The sequence below is a fragment of the Phyllobates terribilis genome, unplaced genomic scaffold, assembly GCF_046119375.1.
Source record: "Phyllobates terribilis strain yellow unplaced genomic scaffold, ASM4611937v1 Scaffold_11__3_contigs__length_659146591, whole genome shotgun sequence".
Lineage (NCBI taxonomy): Eukaryota > Metazoa > Chordata > Amphibia > Anura > Dendrobatidae > Phyllobates > Phyllobates terribilis.
In genome coordinates this window covers 268,562,400-268,585,973 of record NW_027362771.1, presented here as the reverse complement: position 1 = coordinate 268,585,973, position 23,574 = coordinate 268,562,400, and the positions used below count along the sequence as shown (strand labels likewise).

Here is a 23,574-nt window from a genome sequence, read left to right as displayed (position 1 = left end):
TTTTATTTGAATAAAGATATTGTGACGTGATCAAAAGGTTTGCATTTCTTTTTCCCTTAATAATAAAGACATTCTTTTAAAAACTTCACTTTGTGTGTACTTCTGTTATCGTTGTCAGATATTTAAATTTGTTTTGTGATCTGAAACATTTTCGTGTGACAAAAATGCAAAAGAATAAGAAATCAGGAAGGGGGCAAACACTTTTCACACCACTTTGTAACTGATCAATCGCAATAAGACTGGCACTGCTGCTGGCTGCTGTCCTATTTTTCTCTCCCTCTATCAAATGAATTTATGTATTATTCCCAGACTACTACTCTCTTCTTCAGTGCTTCAGTTACATAACACATTAGTGTCAAGAGTATTTTCCAATTTTTAGGGCTTTATGTTTCTGTATTTCTTACTGAGTTATAAGCTCAATATCCTAAAATCACCCAAAAATGACTGCTGCATTTCCTGTATTAGCTTTTATTTAGGCAATGATAGTCCCTACTTACTATATATCACCATGTCATGTGATATATTCAAGGAATTATGAGGAAGCCCATTTTTGCACCTGAGGTCATCTCATATTTCTGTAACTGCTGAAATTTTCTTCACTGTAAAAAGTCAGCTGGCATTTCTTTGAGCGATTGGCACTAATCAAATTGGGAATTGGTTGCATTTGCTGGGACCTGCAAATTTCATAAAATTCTTCTTGACTTGAATTCACCTGCAATTTTTTCAATCATCACTAGTCTTTTGTTATTCTGATCTGTTGTTGGGTATGACAGATTATGATATAATAAATAAAACTGTCAAAAGACTATGTTGAATAAATGAAATGATGCCTACCGTAAAGGAGCCTAAAGGGATGGTATTCATCCTCAGAGTATTGTCTTATTTGTTTAGCCATTGTCATTACATTTGCTTAGAAGATCCTTTCAGCAACATGATATTACTGAGAAATTATTACATTCATATTGTGATGTGTATTTGTCTGTTTTTTCTCCGGACTTCAACTGAACATGAATAAACCTTTTTATCATGTCACAATATCTTTATTCAAGAATTTAATTGAATAAAATATTGTTTGTGACCCCCTTTACCTTTACCCTGTTTTTCCTGTTTTTTTCTCTTGCTTTCTCTCTATGATGGATAATCACAGCCAAAAAGAGCAAATTGAAGGGCAAGTACTTCCTTTATGCTTACTTTGCTAGTCTTTAATATCCTTTTAGACCTTTAGCCACCTATTTCATGTTTCCCTCATTTATGTCTGTCATTTCTTTTTGCTTTGTTCTTAAATCTTCAGTCATTTAAAGTGGCATGTGATATTATAGCTACATGGTAGCTGTTCATGACTATAGACGGTAGAAACATTAGCTGTTGATGTTGCTGTTAAACAGAATTTTAAGTTAGTGTGACAGATCCAATCAGTATGGCTGCATTTAGTACAGCTTTAGATTGTTAAACAACGTTCCTGAGGGTAAGTTCAGAATAAAGTGCCGAGGATTACCATGATGCAATTTGACAGTTGTTCCCTCATCTTTTTATATGGACTATTGCAGCAAAGAGGTTGTAATTTTCTTAGCAACTCAATCTATAATATTGACTATATATGTATATAACATATTGTAGGGATTTACTCTAAGGTTCACACAGGCACTGGATTCTTGTATCAAAATAATATGACATTTGTTTTTCACAGGTTGCATAGCACAAAACCGAAAACATAAATCCCTAGCCTTGTTCAGGCGCTAACTAAACAATACAGACCCTGGCTACTCACACACTGCTGATCTAGTCCCAATCTGGTCAAACAGAACAGCTATCATCCATAGCAACCAGTAATACTTGCAATTTGGTGCACACAGCCTGTGAAGACTGTACTCAGAGAGATATACCGGCTTGTCTCTCTCTTTATCTCGAACACAAACCCACTCTGGTCAGCTTCCCCCAGCTGACTGCCTAAGGTGAACAGCTAGCCTGGTTATATGCAGAGCCATCCAGGTGCAAATAATCAGAGCCTATAGAGCTAGGATTTAACCCTAGCCTACCTGGTTTTGCTACATACTTTCCCCTGCCAAAAGCCAGAGGGCTTAACACAACCTGTCAACACACAGAGACTACAGGGCTGTAAATTGACCCAAATTTGAGGCTAATTCTTGATGACAAGAAGGTGACCTAGTACCTCAAAGAACCTGCACTTATTTTTGGATATTGATTTTTGGTCATGCTGATTTTAGGAAGGAGGCAAAGTTCATGCCACTTTGACACCGGAAATGTTGGCTTCTGACCGGGCTAACCAGCAAGGGGTTTCAAGTGGGTTTTAGTAGGTCGTCAAAATATATAGGAAACACCATTCTTTTCCCTGGTCAATGTACTTTATAGTTAACTTCTCCCACATTTTCCACCACCCTATAGAGTCCAAGCCACTGGGTAAGGAACTTGCTCTTTTCTGCAGGTACTAACACAAGTACCCGATCCCCAGGATTAAATTGTCTTATTCAAGCCGACTGATTATACCCCTTGGATTATTTCTCTTGGGCCTTGAGGTGGCACTCTTTTACCTGTCCCTTTAGTTTGTTCCTACAACACAACAAATCTTCATGCCTGGTCCCTTGCAGAACCAACTATCGCCTCCCGTCTCCTGAGGATCTCCATTTTCCAGAGTACCTTTTACTGAGTTCCCTGAGCTGGGCAGTCACAAAGTTATCCTTGAACACTTCCAGGTAAGGGATATGGGCTTCAGGAGATGCTTTCTCATCCTCCTTTCTCCTTTCTAGCCAGTACAGTGAATGGAAATTCACTGTTTACATCATGTGACTTTGTTACCATAGCCAACTCCTGGCAGCATACTGGACTACTCGGTGCTACAGCTTCAACCCATATGTCCCAGAACAAAGGAAAATCTCGACCGATAACAATAGCATGCAACAAGTCCTTGACCACTCCCACTTTATGCGAAACGGAGCCACAGTTTGTGTGCATGTCCACCTGAGCCATCGGATAGAGCTTAGAGTTTTAATGGATACACCTTAACCCCCTTCTTCCTTCCCAGGGACTAGCACATGCGGACTTGTGGCCCTTTCCACATCACGTCACCAAACTCCCTGAGTTCAGAAGTCCCATCACTTGTACACTGTTCACAGTCACCTGGAATTTCTGAGTCCCTTCGCCTGGATGAGGAACAGCACTGTAGGCAGGGAAGGCGTATCAGGAGTAGCGCTGGGATACGCTGCAGTCTATTGGCTTTGATGTCAAGGGACAATTGGCTGATATATAACTCGGGGCATGACACCTCCAACAGACAATGTTATGAGATGTACCCATTGAACCTGGCTCTGATCCTTCCTGAGACCTTCAGCCCCCCTCAGAGGTAATCTTGGGTCCTTTCTTTTGCCTATCCCTGAAAGATGACCTCAGGCTCCCTTGACTGCTCAGGGAATTCTTCACAGCCAAGTATATTTCCACCAGGCTCATTAGGTCATCTGCTTTTTGGGTATCTCCCTGGGCAACCCAGTTGTACGAATGTTGATAATGAGTATATAAATCTGTCCACTGCCACTCTTTCCACCGTTTGTGCTGGAGAGCAGGTCTCCAGCTGCAGCAAATATCTGGCAGTGGGGAGTTTTATCCCTTTGGTAGCTCCAGAGAGTTGCGCCCAAATGTGCCATAATCTCTGCCTTCAGCTTGCTGTACTCTTTGGCATCCTGCAGGGCAAAGTTGTAGTAGACTTTCTGTGGTTCCCTAGTAAGGTACAGAGCTAGAACCTCTGCCCTTTGTTCTGGGGGGCAGTTTCCCTTTGTCTGCCACCCTTTCATAGACAGCCAGGAAAGCCTCTACGTCGTCCTCCAGAGTCCTCCCGTACCATTTGACTCACCCGCATACCTTCACTTTGGCTGGCAGGTGGGTACCTTATGACTGGCCTGGGCAGTTTCTGCCAAGAGAACCAGCTGCTGCTGATTCTGCATCTGAACCTGCTGTAACTGCTGCTGATGCTGCTGCTTTAAATCCTGCTGCTGCTGTTGAAACTGCTGGATAAAGATTTTGTTAATCTCCTGTTGAGTCTGCTGCTGCTACTGGTGCCGTTATATCTGCTGCACCTAGACTAATTGCTTAACAAGCTCCGCCATGCTTTCTGGCTGTGTTTGCAATGCTGTAGCTGAATTTACCCAGGACATTAAATTTATACACTGCAATCGCCTGTGCCCTCTGGGACTTCATGCCTGCATTCTCCACCAAATGTAAGGATTCACTCTCAGGTAGGCAACAGGTAGCATTCACACAGGCACTGGATTGTTCTATCAAAACAACATGACGTTTATTTTTCCCTGGTTGCACAGCACCAAAACAAAATCATAAACATAAATCCCTAGCCTTGTCTATGTGCTAACTAAACAACACAGACCCTGGCTACTCATACATGACTGAACTAGTCCCAATCCAGTTAAACAGAACAGCTATTTCCCATAGCAACCAATGATGCTTGCAGTTTGGTGCACATTGCCTGTGCAGACTCTTCTCAGAGAGAAAAATTCCATCTTGTCTCTCTCTTCAGTTCAAACACAGATCTCTACAAATCCACTCTGGTCAGCTTCCCCCAGCTGATTGACTAACGTGAATAGCTAGCCTGGTTATATGCAGAGCCAGCCATGTGAAAATAATCAGAGCCTGTGTAGCTAGGATTTACTCATAGCCTACTTACCTGTCTATAGTATAGATTAAGTTGCTAAGAAAATTATAAAATACATAATGCATGATCCTATTGTTCAATGCAAACAAGAGCATGTTGAATGCATCAGATTGAGACTAGGTTTAGTGACTTTGCTCCAGACATATTTAAAGAAGATCTGTCAGTTCTCCTGAAATGTCTGTTTTAGCAAGTACTTGTATGCATTATGAAATAAAAGTTCTTGAGATGCCTTTCTTTGAAATCTGTTTCTGTGAAAATATTGTGTCATGTTTCTGTTATTCCTCATTTTTAAAATGTATGAATAAAATGTATGAATAAATTAACAACTGGGTGGTAGCAGGAAATTGCAGCACCCAGTTTAAAATGTATAAAACAATATTAAAGCGAACCTATCAGGGCAATTTTACTAATGAAACTAGTGGTATGGCTGTATGGACAATATTGGTGTAGCCGTATAGTGGTATATTTGTATAAGCTAGTATAACAATAAAATTCCTAATTATTTTGTGGAAGTCCAAGTGCCAGTGCTGAGAAATCAAGCTTTTAGACCACATGCAGATAAGTTTGCAAGTGCATTAGGGGTGTGTTGATGCCTTCAGAGTATTTATCAGAACAGACATGTTATAAGTGATGAGTACTGACAAGTCCTCTTTAAAGTTCCAGCCCAAAATATGTCAAATATTCATTAAAATTTCATCCTGTTTTTTTCCACATTGCCTGAAATTGCCTCTCAAGGTTGCTCAAATGTTTCATTGTTGGCACAACATTCCACCATTGATGTATTTTATTTATTCATAGGCTTCAGGAGGACCAGATGGAAAAAATAATGTGTTCTCTATATTAATTTCAGCTTCTTATTTTCTTTCAGACTCTGAAACTCTGAAGCCTGAGTATTTTGAAGATGTTGGCTCCACTTACTTAGCTCCAAGGTTGATCAATTTTTGCATTTTAAAGCTTAACATGTTTTACATTGTTTTTCAACATATCAAGCATGTGCTGTAGTCAAGTTCCTGTTTATATTAAAAACCTTTATAACATATATTAACTACTAATATTCTTTTTTTGTGAATTGTTGTCCATGTGCTTTTTAGAATTATGAGATGCGCTCTTTATGTTTTTGAATTAACTTTTTGGTAACACAGTAAGAACAAATAGACTGTGTTTTGACTCACTGAAATTAATGTACTTATTTAATTATTACAGAGAATACTGCACTGACCTAGAGATATCCAACAATAACACAGAATTCCTGCTGAATTTTAACCAGTACATAGACACCAAAACACCAAGTAGTCCATCATGTAAGTCAATGTTTTTTAAGTATTTTAAATACTAATTAATTTGTGGAGGTTGTGTTGTAGTTACATATTGTGTCAGATTCAAGTATATACTGTATATTTGGGCCCTAATTCATCATTTGCATTTTTTTTAGTCACTTTCCTTTTTTGTCTTGTGATATTAGTTGCCCTTTTTAATATCAAATTTTTCAAAATGGCGCATGCAATTCTTGAATTTTTGGTACAAATTCAAAAATGGCCTTTTTTTCTGACTTGAAATTTTCTTCTGACTTTTCAGTGCTAAACGTTGAATTTTTCACACAATGGCTCAAAAATAACTCCAAAATACTTGTATACTGAAAAAAACTCCAGGAGTGGGACTGGAGTGGCGTTGTCCCAAATTTTAAAACTTTTAAAAAATTTGCAGTTGATGAATCAGGCCAAAACATATGGAATTGCTAAATTTTACCCACAAAGCAGGAAAAAAAAATAGACTTAAAACAGGCGAAAATAGAATAATGAATTTGGTGCAAACAAAAACGGGTGCAAAACACACTAAACTAGAGAAAAAACAGGTTCAAAGTCAATGATGAATTGGGGCCTTTGTCTTAGCATTCCTCCTTTGCCACAGAAAACAGATTATAAATTGTTATTGGTCTGATGGACTGGAATCCTTTTTGTGTTACAGTATCCCTTAAAGCTGAATGGCTGGAAAATATAATATGGCTAAATTCACATGATATATTGTAACATCACATGGTGTATTGTAACTTCTGTACTAGTTCCTCTCCAATCTGTTTCTACTTTCACCACTAGGTGGCGCCACGTCTTTGTTGCGGGTGAAACTTGACTGCTACAGTTCTGTTTTATTCCTGTGATTTTTAGTTTTTCTAGATCAGAGAATTATGAGGTTAATTGTTTGGTTTTGATTAATCCTTTCTGAGAGCCCTGGGTGGGATTGTCTGCTATTTAAACCCTTGTGTCTCTGACTTCCACTGTCCATCACTAAGTTCATTTACGTGGCCTGTAGCTCTAGTCCTAACTCTTGTGTTTTCTTCCAGGATTTCTCCTGTTTTCTGACCTTGGCTTCTATTTTTACCATTCACAAGGTTTTTGATGTTGTCCCTAACATGATCTCTTGGCATTGGCCCACCTGTGGCAACCCTTCTTGCTTTCAGCCTACTCCACTAGTCAATAGTTAACTTTGTAACCCCAGCACAAGGGGTCCTATGGAAGTCCATATCACTGTACATAGATTAAAGGGTGAAGGCCAGGGAAATCCCTGGAATCTGGTAAATGGAGTGGCTTGCACTAAGCCTGTCCATGGAAGCTGTATTAACAACTCCCAAGATTCCACAAACAGTGCAACCAGACAAACTTAGCACAACCAGATCCCAGGGGGGGTGTTGCATTGGCCTTCACCCGATAACACCTGTACAGGGATCTGTTTTTACACAAGGGCACCGGGGCTGGGGCCACAGAGTCATCTGCTGATCAATGTCGCAAGCTGAATGCAACAAGGGTTGCACTACATGGAGTGAATGCCAAAAGATCACATCAGGGACAAAATAAAAAAGCAAAATGATGGTCAAAATCAGGGCCGGGACAAGGTATTTTGGTGCCCTAGGCAGATGAAACCAATGGTGCCCTCCTGACCCCCACCCCAAATCAAGGGAATGAGTCAGAGACTAAGGTAACAGGACCCTTAATGCACGTTCCCCTCCGATGGGTTAGGTAGCAAATAGAGATGAGCGTTGTTCTACTCGAACTGTTCGCCAATCTCAAATTCGAGCTGTTTTGGGCGGTGTTCGAGCCGTTCGGCGAACACGAACAATTTGAGAAAAATTCGTCTGTTCGAGGTTATGTTCGATAACTGTTCGTGCACCAAAATCATAACTGGATTTTTTCTCAGTAATGATGAAAATTAATGTTAATACGCAGTTTGAGTGTACAGCGGGGTGGGGGGAGGGGCAGGGGATGGATCTCTGCAGGAACAATGAAGATCTCCATTTTTTTTTCTCTTTCCCACATTTGCAGTGGGGAGGTGCAATCTGTCAGCCTATCAGCAGCGCACACACGGAGCGAAGTGCTTTTTTTCACACAAGCAAGGGCATGTGTCATTGGCAGTGTATGTCACATGTCCTTGCCCTATAAGACCAAGCCATTTTCCCCGTCACCACCATTTTCTCACTGCTGCAGCTGCGTGTTAGACGGCACCGCTGTTGCTGTGTGCGCTATACCTTGTTAATTTCAAGCCAATTTTAGCACAAATATACAGATAGCTTGGGAGTAGGGAATAGTTGTGATTGCAGTCCTTTTAAGGACTAGGTTACAGCATTTCCTACGACTTTTATCAGGGAGGTCTGTGCTCTTAAATAGATAGGTTGTGGGAGTAAAGACTAATTGTAATTGGAGTCCTTTTCAGGACTAGGTTACATGAGTTCCTATCAGTTTTTGCCAGGCAGGTCTGTGCCAGTGCTGTGCAAGTTTTTTTCACAGCATTTGGCTGAATCTAGCAAAGCTAATCCTTTTTGGCCTATTGCAGAGTGTGTTAGTCAGTGGAGTAGCCTATCTGTGTTGCAAGATATAACACCTGTGTATAGAATACCAATTTTTTTACTGCACCTAGTGAAGTAAAATCTTTTGGGCATAGCATCATTCTATTAGTCCATCTATACTGACCTCCATCAGGTTGCAAACTGAATATAATTTTTTTCTGCATCTAGCTCTGAAAAAATATTTGGGCTTCTAGCAGTGTGTGGGACTTGGTCTATTAGTCCATCTATACTGACCTCCATCAGGTTGCAAATTAAAAATATTTTTTTTCTTCATTTAGCTCTGAAAAAATATTTGGGCTTCTAGCAGTGTGTGGGACTTGTTCTATTAGTCCTTCTATACTGACCTCCAGCAGGTTGCAAATTGAATATAATTTTTTTCTGCATCTAGCTCTGAAAAAATAGTTGGGCTTCTAGCGGTGTGTGGGACTTGGTCTATTAGTCCATCTATACTGACCTCCATCAGGTTGCAAATTGAAAATAATTTTTTTCTGCATCTAGCTCTGAAAAAATATTTGGGCTTCTAGCAGTGTGTGGGACTTGGTCTATTAGTCCATCTATACTGACCTCCATCAGGTTGCAAATTAAAAATAATTTTTATCTGCATCCACAGTACCTCTGAAAAAATATTTGGGCTTCTAGCTGTGTGTGGGACTATTTGTATTAGTCCATCTATACTGACCTCCATCAGGTTGCAAACTGAATATATTTTTTTCTGCATCTACCTCTGAAAAAATATTTGGCCTTCTAGTAGTGTGTCGGACTTTCTCTATTAGTCCATCTATACTGACCTCCATCAGGTTGCAAATTAAAACTAATTTTTATCTGCATCTACAGTACCTCTGAAAAAATATTTGGGCTTCTAGCTGTGTGTGGGACTATTTGTATTAGTCCATCTATACTGACCTCCATCAGGTTGCAAATTCAAAATAATTTTTTTCTGCATCTAACCCAGCCAATAGTTTTGGCCTAATACCACAGTTTGGCCACTCAGCTCTGCTCGGTTACCATCCATTGTTTTTTTGTGCAAACAACTCCAGAGTTGTGAATTAGTTAACCACCAAAATGAGTGGAAAAAGGCCTGCTGCTGGTGGAAAGGGGAATACTCGTGTTGGGAAGGGGAAAAAAGGTTGTGTCCGTGGGGTAGGTGTTAAAGCAACAGTAACATCTGCAGAAGAAAGACCATCTTCCAGCCAAACTAAAATGTCTACTTCTTTTAGCGGACAATGTGATAAGATCCCTTTCTTACGGCCACGCCAATCGCTACAAATTCCAGATGAGGCACAAAAACAGCAGGTGCTTCAACGGATATCAAGTGCTCCTTTAAGTGGGCTCTCCTCCACATCAACTTCAACATCACAAATACTCCAGTCCTCAAAGGTGTCACCCAAATCGCACTTGCTTCCTCACAGCTCCCAAATCTCCAGCTGCCCGTCTGAGTATGAGGTAGAACAGATGGTTGAGTCTGCAGAGCTGTTTACTCATACTATAGCCTGGGAATCAGAGGTCGACTCCAGCGCTTCTGTGAATCCAGACGAGGAAATGATCTGCACTGATGCCCAGAATCTTTATGAGTCGGATCCAGGACCAGACGCAGAAGGTTCTGACCATAATGTAGACCCTCATTCCCAAACTGTAACTCCTGTTGGTGGAGACAATGAGGAAGACGATGATAAGACTCAAATACCTGATTGGAGCGACAACTTTAGTTTTTTGTCAGGGCAGGAACAGGTTGGCTCTGAGGACGATGGGTGTGATAACGCACAGGGTGATGATGATGAGGTCGGAGATCCCACTTACAGTCAACCCACAGTCAGCCAAGAGATGAGGTCAGCAGAGGAGGTGGAGGAAGATGCTAGTGACGACGAGGTCAGGTTGCGCCTTCCTGGACAGAGACGTAGTACTGGAAGCACGTCAACAACTGCATCCTCAAACACAACTATGCCTCTCACCACAAGTCGTGGTGGCTCTTCAGGTCGCATGGGTGCTAAGCCTTGCATAGCCTGGGCATTTTTTCAGATCGATAAAGATGACCCAACTCGTGTTATCTGTAACATTTGTCAGCAAAAGCTAAGTAGAGGCCAAAAAATACATAGTTTGAGTACTTCATGCATGAACCGGCACATGGACATGAAGCATAAGTTGCAGTGGGAAGCTCAGTGTGCTACAATGTGGCCTAGCCGGCCGGGCCAATCACCGTCTGCCATATCTTGTGCATCCGCGGCCTCTTCATCCTCTGTGACTGGGGGGACAGCAGTCACACCTGTTTTGGGGCGCAGACCTGCCACCTCTTTACCCGCAACAGCCAGCGTGATTGGCAGGTCATCATTTTCTTTGGAGGTGGTAACACCAGCTGGTGTTGAGCGCTGTCCGACATCGATAGCACCACCTTTGGATCAAGGCAACCTAACATGTCCGCCTGCATCTTCCTCACAGACCGGCAGTTTGCCGGGGACACCCTTATCAACCCCGTCTAAGCACAATAGCCAGCCCTCGGTCCCTCAGATGTGGACAAGTAAAAGACCATTTCCTCCTAGCCATGAGAAAGCTAAGAGGTTGAATTTCACCATCTGCAAGCTCTTGGCTACAGAAATGCTGCCTTTCCGCCTGGTGGACACAGAGGATTTTCGAGACCTTATGTCCGTCGCAGTGCCCCAGTACCAGATGCCCAGTCGGCACTACTTCTCAAAGAAAGGTGTGCCTGCGCTCCACCAGCATGTCGCACACAACATCACCGCTTCTTTGAGAAACTCTGTGTGTGACAGGGTGCATTTCACCACAGACACTTGGACGAGTAGGCATGGACAGGGGCGTTACATGTCGCTGACTGGGCACTGGGTAACTATGGTGACAGCAGGACAAGGGGCTGCTGTCCAAGTCTTGCCGTCCCCACGAGTTGTGCCTCAATCCTCTTTATGTCAAAGTTCCTCCACTGCTTCTGCCTCCTCAACCTCCTCTCGGTCTTCCACCTGCACCCAAAGCCTGTCTGGTCATGCCACAAGCTTTCTAACTGCGCAGAAGGGATCCTGCACACCTCCTTACTATGCTGGCAGTAGGGCTCAACATCATCAGGCGGTTTTTACATTGAAATGTCTGGGAAATGTGAGTCACACAGCTGAGGAGTTGTGGTCAGCTCTGGAGAACCAAATTCATGAATGGTTGTCTCCACTGGACCTGAAACCAGGGAAGGCCGTCTGCGACAATGCTGCAAACCTGGGTGCGGCCCTTCGCCGGGGCAATGTCACACACGTGCCTTGTATGGCTCACGTGTTGAACCTGGTTGTCCAGCAATTTTTAGCCCACTATCCCAGACTAGATGGCCTTCTGCAGAGGGCACGGTCGCTGTGTGCTCACTTCCGCCGTTCGCATCCCGCAGCTCAGCGACTTACATCTCTACAGAAGTCGTTGGGCCTGCCACTTCACCGGCTAAAATGCGATGTGCCTACCCGGTGGAATTCAACTCTGCACATGTTGCAGCGACTGTGGCAGCACCGACAAGCCCTGGTGCAATACGTTCTGACGTATAGCCTGGGCCAACGAGATTCAGAGGTGGGGCAAATCACGCTGGAGGAGTGGTCTCAGATCAGGGACCTATGCACCCTTCTGCACAGTTTTGAAATGGCGACGAAGATGTTTAGTGCTGACGATGCCATTATCAGCATGACTATTCCGGTGATTTACATGCTGGAGCACATGTTAAACAGAATTCGGAGTCAGGTGGTGGCACAAGAGGAGGTGGAGGAAGTAGAGGAGGAGGAGTTGTATGCGGGAGGGCTAACATCTGCAAGGTCCAGACGGTCGGCAGCACCAAGGCGGCAGGCATGTGAGGGTGGGGGAGATGGTTTTACCAGGGCGCATGGTAGCAGCCAAACTAGTGAGGAAGGTGCAGGAGCCCAGGAAGAAGTGGAGGACGAACTGATGGAAGACTCATCAGATGAGGGAGACCTTGATCACATTTCTGTTGTGCGAGGTTGGGGGGAGAGGACAGAGGAAGGAAGCATGATTGTTACCTCGCCACCAACACAACAGGGACTTGGTGCTCCTGGATGCGCAACACACATGAGTGCCTTCTTGCTGCACTACCTGCAACATGACCCTCGAATTGTGAGAATTAGAAATAATCCTGACTACTGGGTTGCCACACTGTTAGATCCCCGGTACAAAAGTAAATTTGCAGAAATTATTCCTGCCATAGAAAGGGATGCACGCATGCAGGAGTATCAGCAGAGACTGTTGCAGAATCTTACATGTGCTTTTCCACAAAATACCAGTGGTGCACGTAGTGAATCTCACAGTTCCAACTTGCCAACCGTGGGACCGTCAAGTGTTCAGCACTCAAACCGTAACAGAACCACAGTATCTGCTGGTAACATCAATTTTGCGGAATCATTTCACCACTTTTTTAGCCCATCCTTTGCAAGGCCACAGGAGACAAGAAGTCTGACACATAGTCAACGCCTAGAGACGATGGTACAGGAGTATCTCCAAGTAAACATTGAAGCCACGACTGTGTCACTGGACCCTTGCTCTTTTTGGGCTTCCAATCTGGATAAATGGCCGGAGCTAGCCACTTACGCCTTGGAGATCTTGTCATGCCCCGCAGCCAGCGTTCTGTCTGAACGTGTGTTCAGCGCTGCTGGTGGTGTGCTGACAGATAAGCGCACGCAGCTCTCCACTGATAATGTAGACAGACTCACGTTCATAAAGATGAACAAATCATGGATCCGAAACGACTTTTCTACCCCTGTGTCATCCTGGGGAGAGTAAAAGCTTGATGATTGGTTAAAATCACCCTACCAACCGTTTTAAGCTTTCAAATTACTAATCATGTTTATCTGTATCTTGACTGGAAAATAATTTGGGCTTTGTAGCAGTGTGCAGCACTGATCCTATTAGGCCATCTATACTAAAGCTTCACCAGATTTAAAATTAAAAATAATTTTTAGCTGCATCTAGCCCGGAAAATAATTTTGGGGCTCCGAGATGCGCAAGACACATAAGTGCCTTCTTGCTGCACTACCTGCAGCATGACCCTCATATTGTCAGAATTCGAAGTAATCATGACTACTGGGTTGCCACACTCTTAGATCCCCCAAACTTTTCGATCAACCTTTTCATTTTAATAAAGACCAAAAAATGGTCATTTTTGAAATTATAAGCATTAGCAGGTTGTTAGAAACTGAAATCAAACAGTTTTCAACTCAAAACTTTATTCTAGGTGATGTTACATTTTCACATAGGACCCCTTGTTCGAAAGGAGCTTCTGAACTCTCTCGTCCATTGAATTTGTCAGGTTTTGGATGGTTTCTGCTTCAATTGTTTTGCATGAGGACAGAATACCCTCCCAGAGCTGTTGCTTAGATGTGACCTGCCTCCCGCCATCATAGACACTCCTTTTAATGATGCTCCAAAGGTTCTGAATGGGGTAGAGGTCAGGGGAGCATGGGGGTCACACCATAAGTTTGTCCCCTTTTATGCCCATATCAGCCAGAGATGCAGACGTTTTATGTGCAGCATGAGATGGTGCATTATCATGCAGAAAAATGATCTTGCTGTGAAATACACGGTTCTTCTTCTTGAACCATGGCAGGAAGTGCTGTTTGAGAAAATCCACATACATTATGGAGTTCATCTTTAGCGCCTTCAGGGATCCTAAAGGGGCCGACAATCTCTCTCCCCATGATTCCAGCCCAAAACATTACTCCACCTCCTCCTTGTTGGCGCTGTAGCCGTGTTTGCGTGGGGTGTCCATCAACCAGCCATCCTCCACTCCATCCATCTGGACTATCGAGCGCTGCACGGCACTCATCCGTGAACAAAACTGTTTTGAAATCAGTCTTCATGTAATGTTTGGCCCACTGGAGCCGTTTCTGCTTGTGTGAAGTGGATAGAGGAGGTCGACAGGATGGCGTATGCACAGCTGCAAACCTCTGAAGGACCCTGCATCTTGTTGTTCGGGGGACGTTGGAGGCACAAGCAGCTTCAAAAACTTGTCTGCTGCTATGACAAGGCTTTTTGGCCGCTGCTCTTTCAACCTGACGTAATTGCCTGTAGGAAAGAGTCCTCAATTTGCCCTTATCAGCACGCACACGTGTGTACTGTGAATCAGCTACATACTTCTTGATTGCCAAGACACTTCATCCTGATCATCGCACAATGTTGATTGTAGTCATGCCTTGACCTAAACACTCCACAATTTGTTGCTTCTCAGCAGCCGACACATCCTTTTTCTTTCCCATTTTGGCAGAAAATGTAGGCTGCTTAATAATGTGAGAGAGCCTTCTTAAGTAGTCTTGCCTTTCATTGGACACACCTGCCAAACTAATTAGCACAGGTGTCTGCAATTGCTTACAGTGATATAAAGAGCCCTGACACACATCACCATCAATGAGTTTAACTGACAAACAAACAAATTCTTCCCTTATCACTCCTAAACACTTTTTGCATAATAATTTGGAACGCAGTGTACATGTTCTTTTCCAAAAAACACCAGCGGTTCACGTAGTGAATATTACAGTTCTAACTTGCCAACCGTGGTCTGTATGGAGTTGTTCAATAAAGGGCCCAAAATTAAGATAACATAGATGGGAGAGGTCTCTATGAATAGGAATTCCTAAGTATTTGATACCCTGTGAGGGACAGGCAAAGGGAAAGTTGGACTGGATGGAATCCTATATGGATTTGGGGAGGGAGACATCGAGGGCCTCAGACTTCGCTGCATTGATTTTAAAATTTGACCATGTAACAAAGTGATCTATTTCAGCCATAACAGCAGGGATGGATATATGTGATTGAGTGATATATACTAGGACATCATCAGCAAATAGAGAGCACTTGTACTCGGTGCCTCCCACCTCAATCCACCTAATATTGGGGTTATGGCGAATTGATGAGAGCAGGTGCTCCGTCACTAGGATGTATAAGAGAGGGGACAGAGGACATCCCTGCCTTGTCCCATTGGTGATTGTGAAAGGTGATGAAAATGTTCTGACGCACCCCCTGGGCGTTGGGACACCCGGAGCCGGACCCTTTTTGGTGGATGCTGGTGGTTGTAGTCTTCGTGGCGGCGACCCGGTTCCGTGGCTCAGGGCGGTCAAACCAGTGGCGGAACTATTTATGTGGTTTTGATGTTTAAATGTCCGACTACGCCACCCGTGGATTGCGGTCAGAGTGAACCGCTGCTACAGGGCAGACCGCTGAGGCTGGTGTTGTGGGTGCAGCAGAGCGTAGCATAACTCCCCACGGGAGGAGTATAGCCTCAGGGCAGTGTATGCGGAGGATGGGGGTGATGGTGCAGGGCAGCAGCAGTAACGACACGGAGTCAGTGATGCAGTCCAGGGCCTTTACTCACAGTTCTTATTATCCAGACCACGTCTGCAGGTAACGGCTGCCCACGTCGTACTGTGCTCACCAGGTGAGGGGCTCAGACAACTCCCAGATAACTTTGGAGCACTTCACAGGACCCCCTTTGTGTGTCCTTTGTCTGGCCTTTCTTACCAACACTTCTGTCCGGCTGCCTCGGGCCTCCTCTTGGTAAACTTGGCGCCAGTTTCCCTGACCCTATGTGGTGCCTTCCTAGCGGGTGTAGCGAGGGGCTGCGCCACATAAAATGTCAGAGCCTCCGGTTTCTAGCTGAGGGTCGTTTCCTGCCTCCACTAGTTCGGGGACCGGTCTCCCCCTTTGGCCTGACCCCTCCACGCAGGTGGATTCGGGTGTGCGGTGGCGACTCGCCCGTCCGCACCCCTGGGATCCCTTCATTCCTCGTTCCTGGAGCCTTCTCCGCTCCTCTTCCTTCCTTCTCCCTCTTCCAGGCCTGAGCCTCTGTTACTAGGCCCGCCTCCGGAGCAGAGCTCATGCAGAGCCCCTGCTCCCTGCCACTTCTGCTCAGACTTCTCTGCACTGAACTAAGATGGTGCCCACCTTTTATACTCCCTTCTCAATGCACCCAGGAACTGCTTCCTCCCTGCTCCTGCACTACAGGGTTCCCCTTCCTCAGTGTTCCCTCCCCCCACTCCAGCCAGGGACAGGGACTGTCGTGCCCATCTCAGGGGCATATTGGTCGCCCTGCCCCACGGCAATGTGGTGTAATGCATGCAGGTGTCGGGTCCTGATCCACACTCCATCCTTACCTGAGAGTGAGATATCACACCTCTGGGTGAGGTGCAATACGTCTGTAGCAACCGAGCCCTCAGGGTGCTACAGTTCCATTTATCTTCAGCCTAGGTGACGTATTGCGATACAGGGCCGTGATTTTGGCTATAAAAGGGTCCCCTAGACCCCTACCCCAAGCTTTTTAAGAGAATCATATATGGCGTGCCAGGAGACTCTATGGAATGCTTTCTCAGCATCCAACGAGAGTATCTAATTACAAATTTTTAACTGCATCTAGCCCAGGAAATACTTTGTGCCTAGTAGCAGTGTCTGCTAGTGAGCGGATTATCCCGGCTGTTAAGCAAGCTGCACCACCTGTAGTTTAGACACTTAATATTTTCAAAGGAAATGCTTCGGGACCATGGGATACTTAGTGAAGAGCATCAGGAGGCACCCCAAGGCATAGGGGCTGGGACTGGCAGTAGGATGCCTTGCGGTGGACAGCCGAGCTCGATCCTTATAAAAGCTTTTTAACTGCAGCAGCTTTAGTGGACGCTACTGGAGCTGGAATTACCGCGGCTGCTGGCATGAGACTTGCCCTCCAATAGATCCTTGTAAATGGATTTAAAGTGTATTCATTCAAATTAGAGAGACAATTTAAATTAAAAAGCTTAGAGCTGCCTCCACCACAGGGGGGCTCGCTCGACCCACCAGCGGACAGGCACCAGTATTGGGAGAGGGGGGCTGGCCGTCAGGGTTCACCGCGGCTCTGGCACAAACCCGGCGACACGGAGGTGGCACGGGCAGGACCGGACTGGCCGTGTCGGCTTCTCACTTTTTGGATTTTAGAAGGGCATGACATGCCTATATCTGTGTCTCCCCCTCCTTTTACTCCTCCACCTCTTTTCTTTTCGCATGACTATATGTACTTGTCACTTTTCCATGTGTTAGTTATGTCTTCTGAGCAGTTTGTCAGCTTTTGGACACCTTTGAAGGTGTTTTCTATGTGTTTCTATGTGTTTTTGTTTGCCTGCCATTGGTTTTAACGGTGTTCGAAGGTGTTCGACGAACAGTTCGACGAACAGTTCGGCGAACACACGGGTGTTCGACGAACCGAACCGAACTCGAACACTACGGGGGTGGCTCAACACTAGTAGCAAACTCTGATGGCCACTTCCACTAGAATTGTTACTTTTTCACACAAAAATTGTCATCAAAAGTGAAAAAAAGCGGTGTGCTTTAAAGACATGACTTTATAGGGAGTGGAATTTCAAAGTTAGATACAGAAACCATCATTTTTTTGCAGACCATTTATACAATGCAGGGGAAAAAATAGCGATATCCATCCCTGACGTCGTATTTTTTAAATGTAGAACCCAAGGATACTTATGGAAACGAATAAAGTGTAGCTATAATCAAGGCCGTTTAATTTCAATTTTTCCTAATGGAAAATACACAGACCCCATTATAAATAAAGGGATAAGTCTGATGATTTGTGCATCCATCATGTGACAAATACAGCTTACACAAAACTGATAGTGGTTCTGGTGATGTATTTCAGTTCTCTAGACATATTTGTGTAGTGATGGTTGTTCTGGTGCTGTATTCATGTAGTGATGATGATTCTAATTATATATTCCTCACCAGAACCATAATCAGTACATGAATATGAAGCTAAAATCATCATCAGTACATAATTAGAGCACCAGAGCCATCAATAGTACATGAATATGGCACCAGAAACATCATCAGTAAATAAATACATCACTAGAACCACTATCAGTACATGAATATGTGACCAGAACCACCATGAGTACATGAATACGTTACCAGAACCATCATCAATACATGAATGCATCACTAGATTCATCATCGGTACATGAATACATCCACAGACCCACCATGAGTACTTGGCTATGACACCAGAACCACCAGCAATAAATTAATATGTCTGCAGCATCATTGGATCCAGTGCCCTTTTTAAAACTCTGCACTCACCATTCCCCATGACCCCTAACCCACCAAGGTGGTCCGTCTGAAAAACGCGAATACAATTGAATACAGGGAGGGAGCGGTGCCCGGGGCACAGGACAGAGAGAGAGGGGTGAGCGCGGTGTCAGTGACTGACATCGCTCACCTTCGTGCATGCACCCTTGCCATCACTGTGCTGAATGTCTCCGGTCGGAGAATGGTGCCAGGCAGCTGCAAACATTCTGCGTTTTTTTTTTTTTTAAAGTGCGCCTCACTCAGGTAGGCAGGAGGTGGCGCACAAGCCAGAAGCCTACCCTGCCTACCCCTTGTCCCGGCCCTTGTCAAAATATAACCCGATATTAAAAAATGGGAGAATTCAGTAAGGCAACACAAAAGCGAGGACTAGAGTTACAGGCCAAGTAAGCAGAACTTATTTATTGACAGTGGAAATCAGAGACCAATGTATTTAAATAGCAGCCCTCCCTGCCCAGGGCTCTCAGAAAGGATTAATCAAAAACAAACAATTAACCTTTTTGCTCTCTGATCTAGCTGCACCTAAAGTCCCAGGAATAAAACAGGATTGTAGCAGTCACGGGTAACCCGCAACAATGGTGTGGCGCCAACTGGCTGCTGAAGCAGCGAAAGAGGTGACAGGAACCTGTACAGATGTTACAGTTATCTAATGGTTGTTTTAATTGAAAGAGATCTGTTATCATTGCCATTTGCTTCAGTTAACTTAGAATGAACAATGATGACCGTATCAAATTTAGCGCGTCTCACATTAAAAAAGGAACTTTTGTTTGTACATACTGCATTTAGTTATATAATATCAGATAATTATATTCAGCTGCTATTATGTTCTTAATTTTTTCAAAGCAATGTTTATACATCGGCATACTGGTGTGACATGTTTTCCTAAAATCAGAATGAATGCAGTGTATTTTTAAAGCTTTTTAATTCAAGTGCTCATAATAATGGCTACAAAATGAAAATATCTGGCTCAACTTTAAAGTTAAGCTGCTTGGTTATATTGTAAAACAATACAATTGTTTTGAAGTAGCCTTAACATTTCAGTATCACTTTTTACATAATAGATATGCTTAATACCTTTTTGCTTGTGCCAATAAGGTACTAAGGATTTCTTTTGAACTTCAAAACTAAAATAATTTGGGTCATAAATAATCAATTTTCTAATACAATTTGGTAGTGTCTAATTTAGGCAAGGTGCACACTGCATTTATGTATTTAGTCTACAGTTTATGTCAGGAGCTTTTCCTGATGTATTCTGTAACATTGCCATAGGCCACTATTCATGAGACAAAGACCAAAAGTATGTTCTCTCAGCCTTTGGCTAGCAGTTATGAATTTGCATACCACTTGTTTCACTGTGTAGGAAAACGCATCAGACCATGCTTTCCTACACAGTGCTACTGCAAAGAAATGTGATAGTCTCACCTAGTGAGCTGGATTCACAAATCCGCAGGTCAGAGTGGATACATTGACCCAGGGTGTGGACACAGCAGGTATGAAGGCACATGGAACTGTGAGTATTTGGACAACAGGCTATGCAAGACTGCAAAAGCCAAGTGCGGCTCGACACTCCGGAAGTCACAGAACCACAAGGGGAGATAAAGAGAAATACAGCACGTCTGAAGCAACACACAGCTGAAGGTGTCAAGATCCGCAACAAGTTGCAACGAAATGTGAATAGACTCAAATAACAGTTTGTAATGTTACATTAAATGATGGGTTGACTAGCTGGCCTGAGGGTTTGTAGAAGATGATTGCTGCATAGTGTGAACAGTCTCAAAGTATCAGTTTGAGAGACATTTACAGCAATTGATGAGCTCGTCTTGTCACAGGTTGTCTCCCAGAAGAGTCAGTCATAAGAAAGAGGATGCATAGCATGACATCTCTTGTGCAAGATTAAAGCATTACTGTCTTTTTTGGGTACCAAGTATCTCTGCATCTCTCTTCTGGACAATATTTCTTCTAGTCTGTTGAGTAGAAGAGATTTCCATGAGACTTCTTACTGTCCAGAATTTGATTGATCCCATACTCTGTGATTGGGTCAGAGAAAGCAGCAGGAACTGTTTCAACTGTAGGAGAGACTTGTTGCAGACCAGAGGATGAAGTAGAGGGACATGAAAGGTATGAGGAATTTTTAACCTAGTAGGTAGTTTGGATGGATAGTGAAACTGGATTAATCTTCTGAACAACTTGTAAAGGGCCAATGAACTTAGGAACCAACTTTTTCCAACGAGTCGTCAAACAGATGGTTTTGATGGAAAGCCATTCATTATCTCCTGGAGCCATGTTGGGAACAGGTCGACAGTGTCTATCACCACTCTGCTTTAGCTGCAGCCAAATTGGACCTCATTTCAGAAGTTATATATGTCCTGAGAGATACAATTCACAGCAGGAAGTAGACTTTTAGGTGTAAATGGCAGAGGAAGACAAAAGTTTTCAACCATACACTGTCAGCAATTTCCCAGATGACACTAAAAACTGAATTGTTGTGAGAAAATGTGGCCCAAGGAAGTAAATCCAGAAAATGATCTTGATGAGAGTTGTTGAAAATTTGTAAGTATCCATGGACTGATTGATTCTAACAGTCTGCCCACTATGGTTGTGATAAGCTGAGGAGAAGTCCAAAGAGAATTTTAACTTATTGCAAATAACCCTCCAGAACCTGGAAACAAATTGCACACAATGGTCAGAGACTGTGTGAGCTTGAAAATTTTGGAACCATAAAATGTCTTTAAAAATGCTTTGGTTAACTGTGGAGCCAATGGAACAAAACAAGACATTTTGGAGAATTTGTCCATTATGACCCAGAAAGCAGTGAATACCTGCGCCGTAACAAATTCAATGGAAATCTCAGCTCAGAGCTCTAGTCCTTTAGGAGGAGGCAGGAAAGGAGTAAGTGGCACTTGAGAGTTGGAACTGAGCACACTTAAGCCAGAATTCTACGATTTTGTGTTTCCATTTGGGCCATCAGTAAAAATTTGAAAATAGTTTAGTAGTTAGAAAAAAAAGAATGGGCCCAAGATAAGACTTTTTGGTGGAGTGCTTTTGAGACAAGAGATCATCCTTTAAGTGAAAAATTGAAGAGAGCAGAGATGGTGGCAATGATATATTCTGGTTCAATTCAATGTGAGGGCATGTCTTCAGAAACATTACAGGATCAAAGGATTTTGATAGGGTGTCGGCCCTCCAGTTTTCCTTTGCAGGATAGTATGTGAGAATGAAGTTAAACTGAGAAGAGTGATCATTGAGCTTAGCAAGAATTTGGCCTACAGGTAGACTGAAGATATTCCAGATTTTTGTGGTCGGTGTAGATGGCTACTAGAAACTTAGATCCTTTAAGTAGATGTCGCCATTTTTCAAGAGCTAGTTTATGACTAAGAGCTCACAGTCAACAATTGAATAATTCTGTCCTGCTGGAGAAAATTTATTGGAAAAGAATCCGCATGGTTTATTTCTAGATCCAGAGAAATTTTGTGAGAGAACTATTCTTACAACAATAGCTGTGGCATCCACTTCAAGGAAGAGTGGTCTGTTTACAGAAAAATAAGCAGTAGAAAAATAATATTTAAGTTCTTAGAAGACTTGAATGTCAGTATCCGACTCCATGAATTAGCACCTCTCCGAGTTGAGAATAGTTTTAATTAACTATCGGAAATAATTTCCAAAGCAGAGGAATGTTTGGGCTTTTAGACCAATAGGTTGTGGCCAATCCAAAATAGCAGAAGCTTTGTCTAGACCCATATGCAGACCTCCAGATGAGATGATGTATCCAAGGAATTGCAATTTATACTCCTCAAAGAGACATTTCTCCAATTTGGCATAATGATTGTCGCAGTCTCTTCAGAACATGAAGATAATGGGAGTCCAGGTCCCTGGAGAAGATTAGGGTGTCATCCAGATAGACTAGGACATACTGGTACAGGAATTTCCGAAATATCTAATTTATAAATTGCTGGAACACAAGTGGTGTGATGCATAATTCGATAAACATTACTAGATATTCTTAGTGACCATCACGGGTGTTGAACACTCTCTCCCATTTGTTGTCCTCTTTATTGCAGATAAGGTTATAAATTCCACACAGGTCTAATTTGGTGAAGATGATAGCAACTTTAATCCTGTCAAATAATTCAAAGATGAAGAGCAATGGATAATGGATAGGACAATGAATAATAGACTTTCAATGTGATTTTATTCATTCTAGTTTATTTATTCTATGCACAGTCTCGTCTGACCCATTTTCCTTTTTTACAAATAAGAAGCCTGCACTGGCTGGATATGAATATTTTCCAGTGAAGAATTGGACACTAGTATTGAGCGCGCGTTCTTGAGTCCCCAACCCTCATGTTTTGCGGCTGTTAGACAAGCAATAAACTTGCGGGGATTGCTTGCCATACACGGTAATGAGTAATGCCATAGCCATCTTGGCTACTTGCATTACTATGATTCGTCGGCCGCATCTCGTAATGGGGTTTATAGGAGACTCGACGCGATGCTCGGCACACTCTCCTCTAGAAGCAGTTCGGGGAGAGTTGATATAGGAGAAAGAGCTCAGATTAATGTCCCTCCCCCCATAATATTATAAAGTTGCACCCTTTAGTGCCTTTCATGTGGCACTAAAGGGTGTTTTTAACCTTTTTTAAACCTATTAAATATGTGTGATCCCCCCATTTTTGATAACCAGCCAAGGTAAAGCAGACAGCTGGGGGCTTTATTATCAAGCTGGGAAGGTCCATGGATATCTGCCCCTATGCAGCCTAAAAATACCAGCCCGCAGCCACCCCAGAATTGGTGCATCACATTAGATGCACCAATTCTGGCACTTTTCTTGGATCTTTCCGATTGCCCTGGTTTGTTGCTAATTGGGGTAATATTTTTGAGGGTTGATCTCAGCTCTGTCATGTCAGCTAGAGAGGTGATGATTGGCGTGCACTCTGTCACGGGTGAGGTACAGATGAAATGGGCAAGGGCTACC

General features: G+C 43.4%; 1 protein-coding gene across 7 annotated transcripts in view; it reads left to right on the top strand.

Annotated features, from left to right (window-relative positions):
• The window catches only part of CACNA2D1 (calcium voltage-gated channel auxiliary subunit alpha2delta 1), a 1,188,449-nt gene that overhangs the window by 1,068,683 nt on the left and 96,192 nt on the right, over positions 1-23,574 (top strand). For 4 of the 7 annotated variants that reach the window (XM_073652315.1, XM_073652318.1, XM_073652314.1 and 1 more), the window contains 3 exons: positions 1,148-1,168; positions 5,544-5,604; positions 5,879-5,976. In XM_073652315.1, coding sequence (XP_073508416.1) covers positions 1,148-1,168; positions 5,544-5,604; positions 5,879-5,976 — 180 coding nt within the window. The remainder of the gene's footprint in view (positions 1-1,147; positions 1,169-5,543; positions 5,605-5,878; positions 5,977-23,574) is intronic. The other 3 variants (XM_073652320.1, XM_073652316.1, XM_073652319.1) reach the window with 1 other exon arrangement.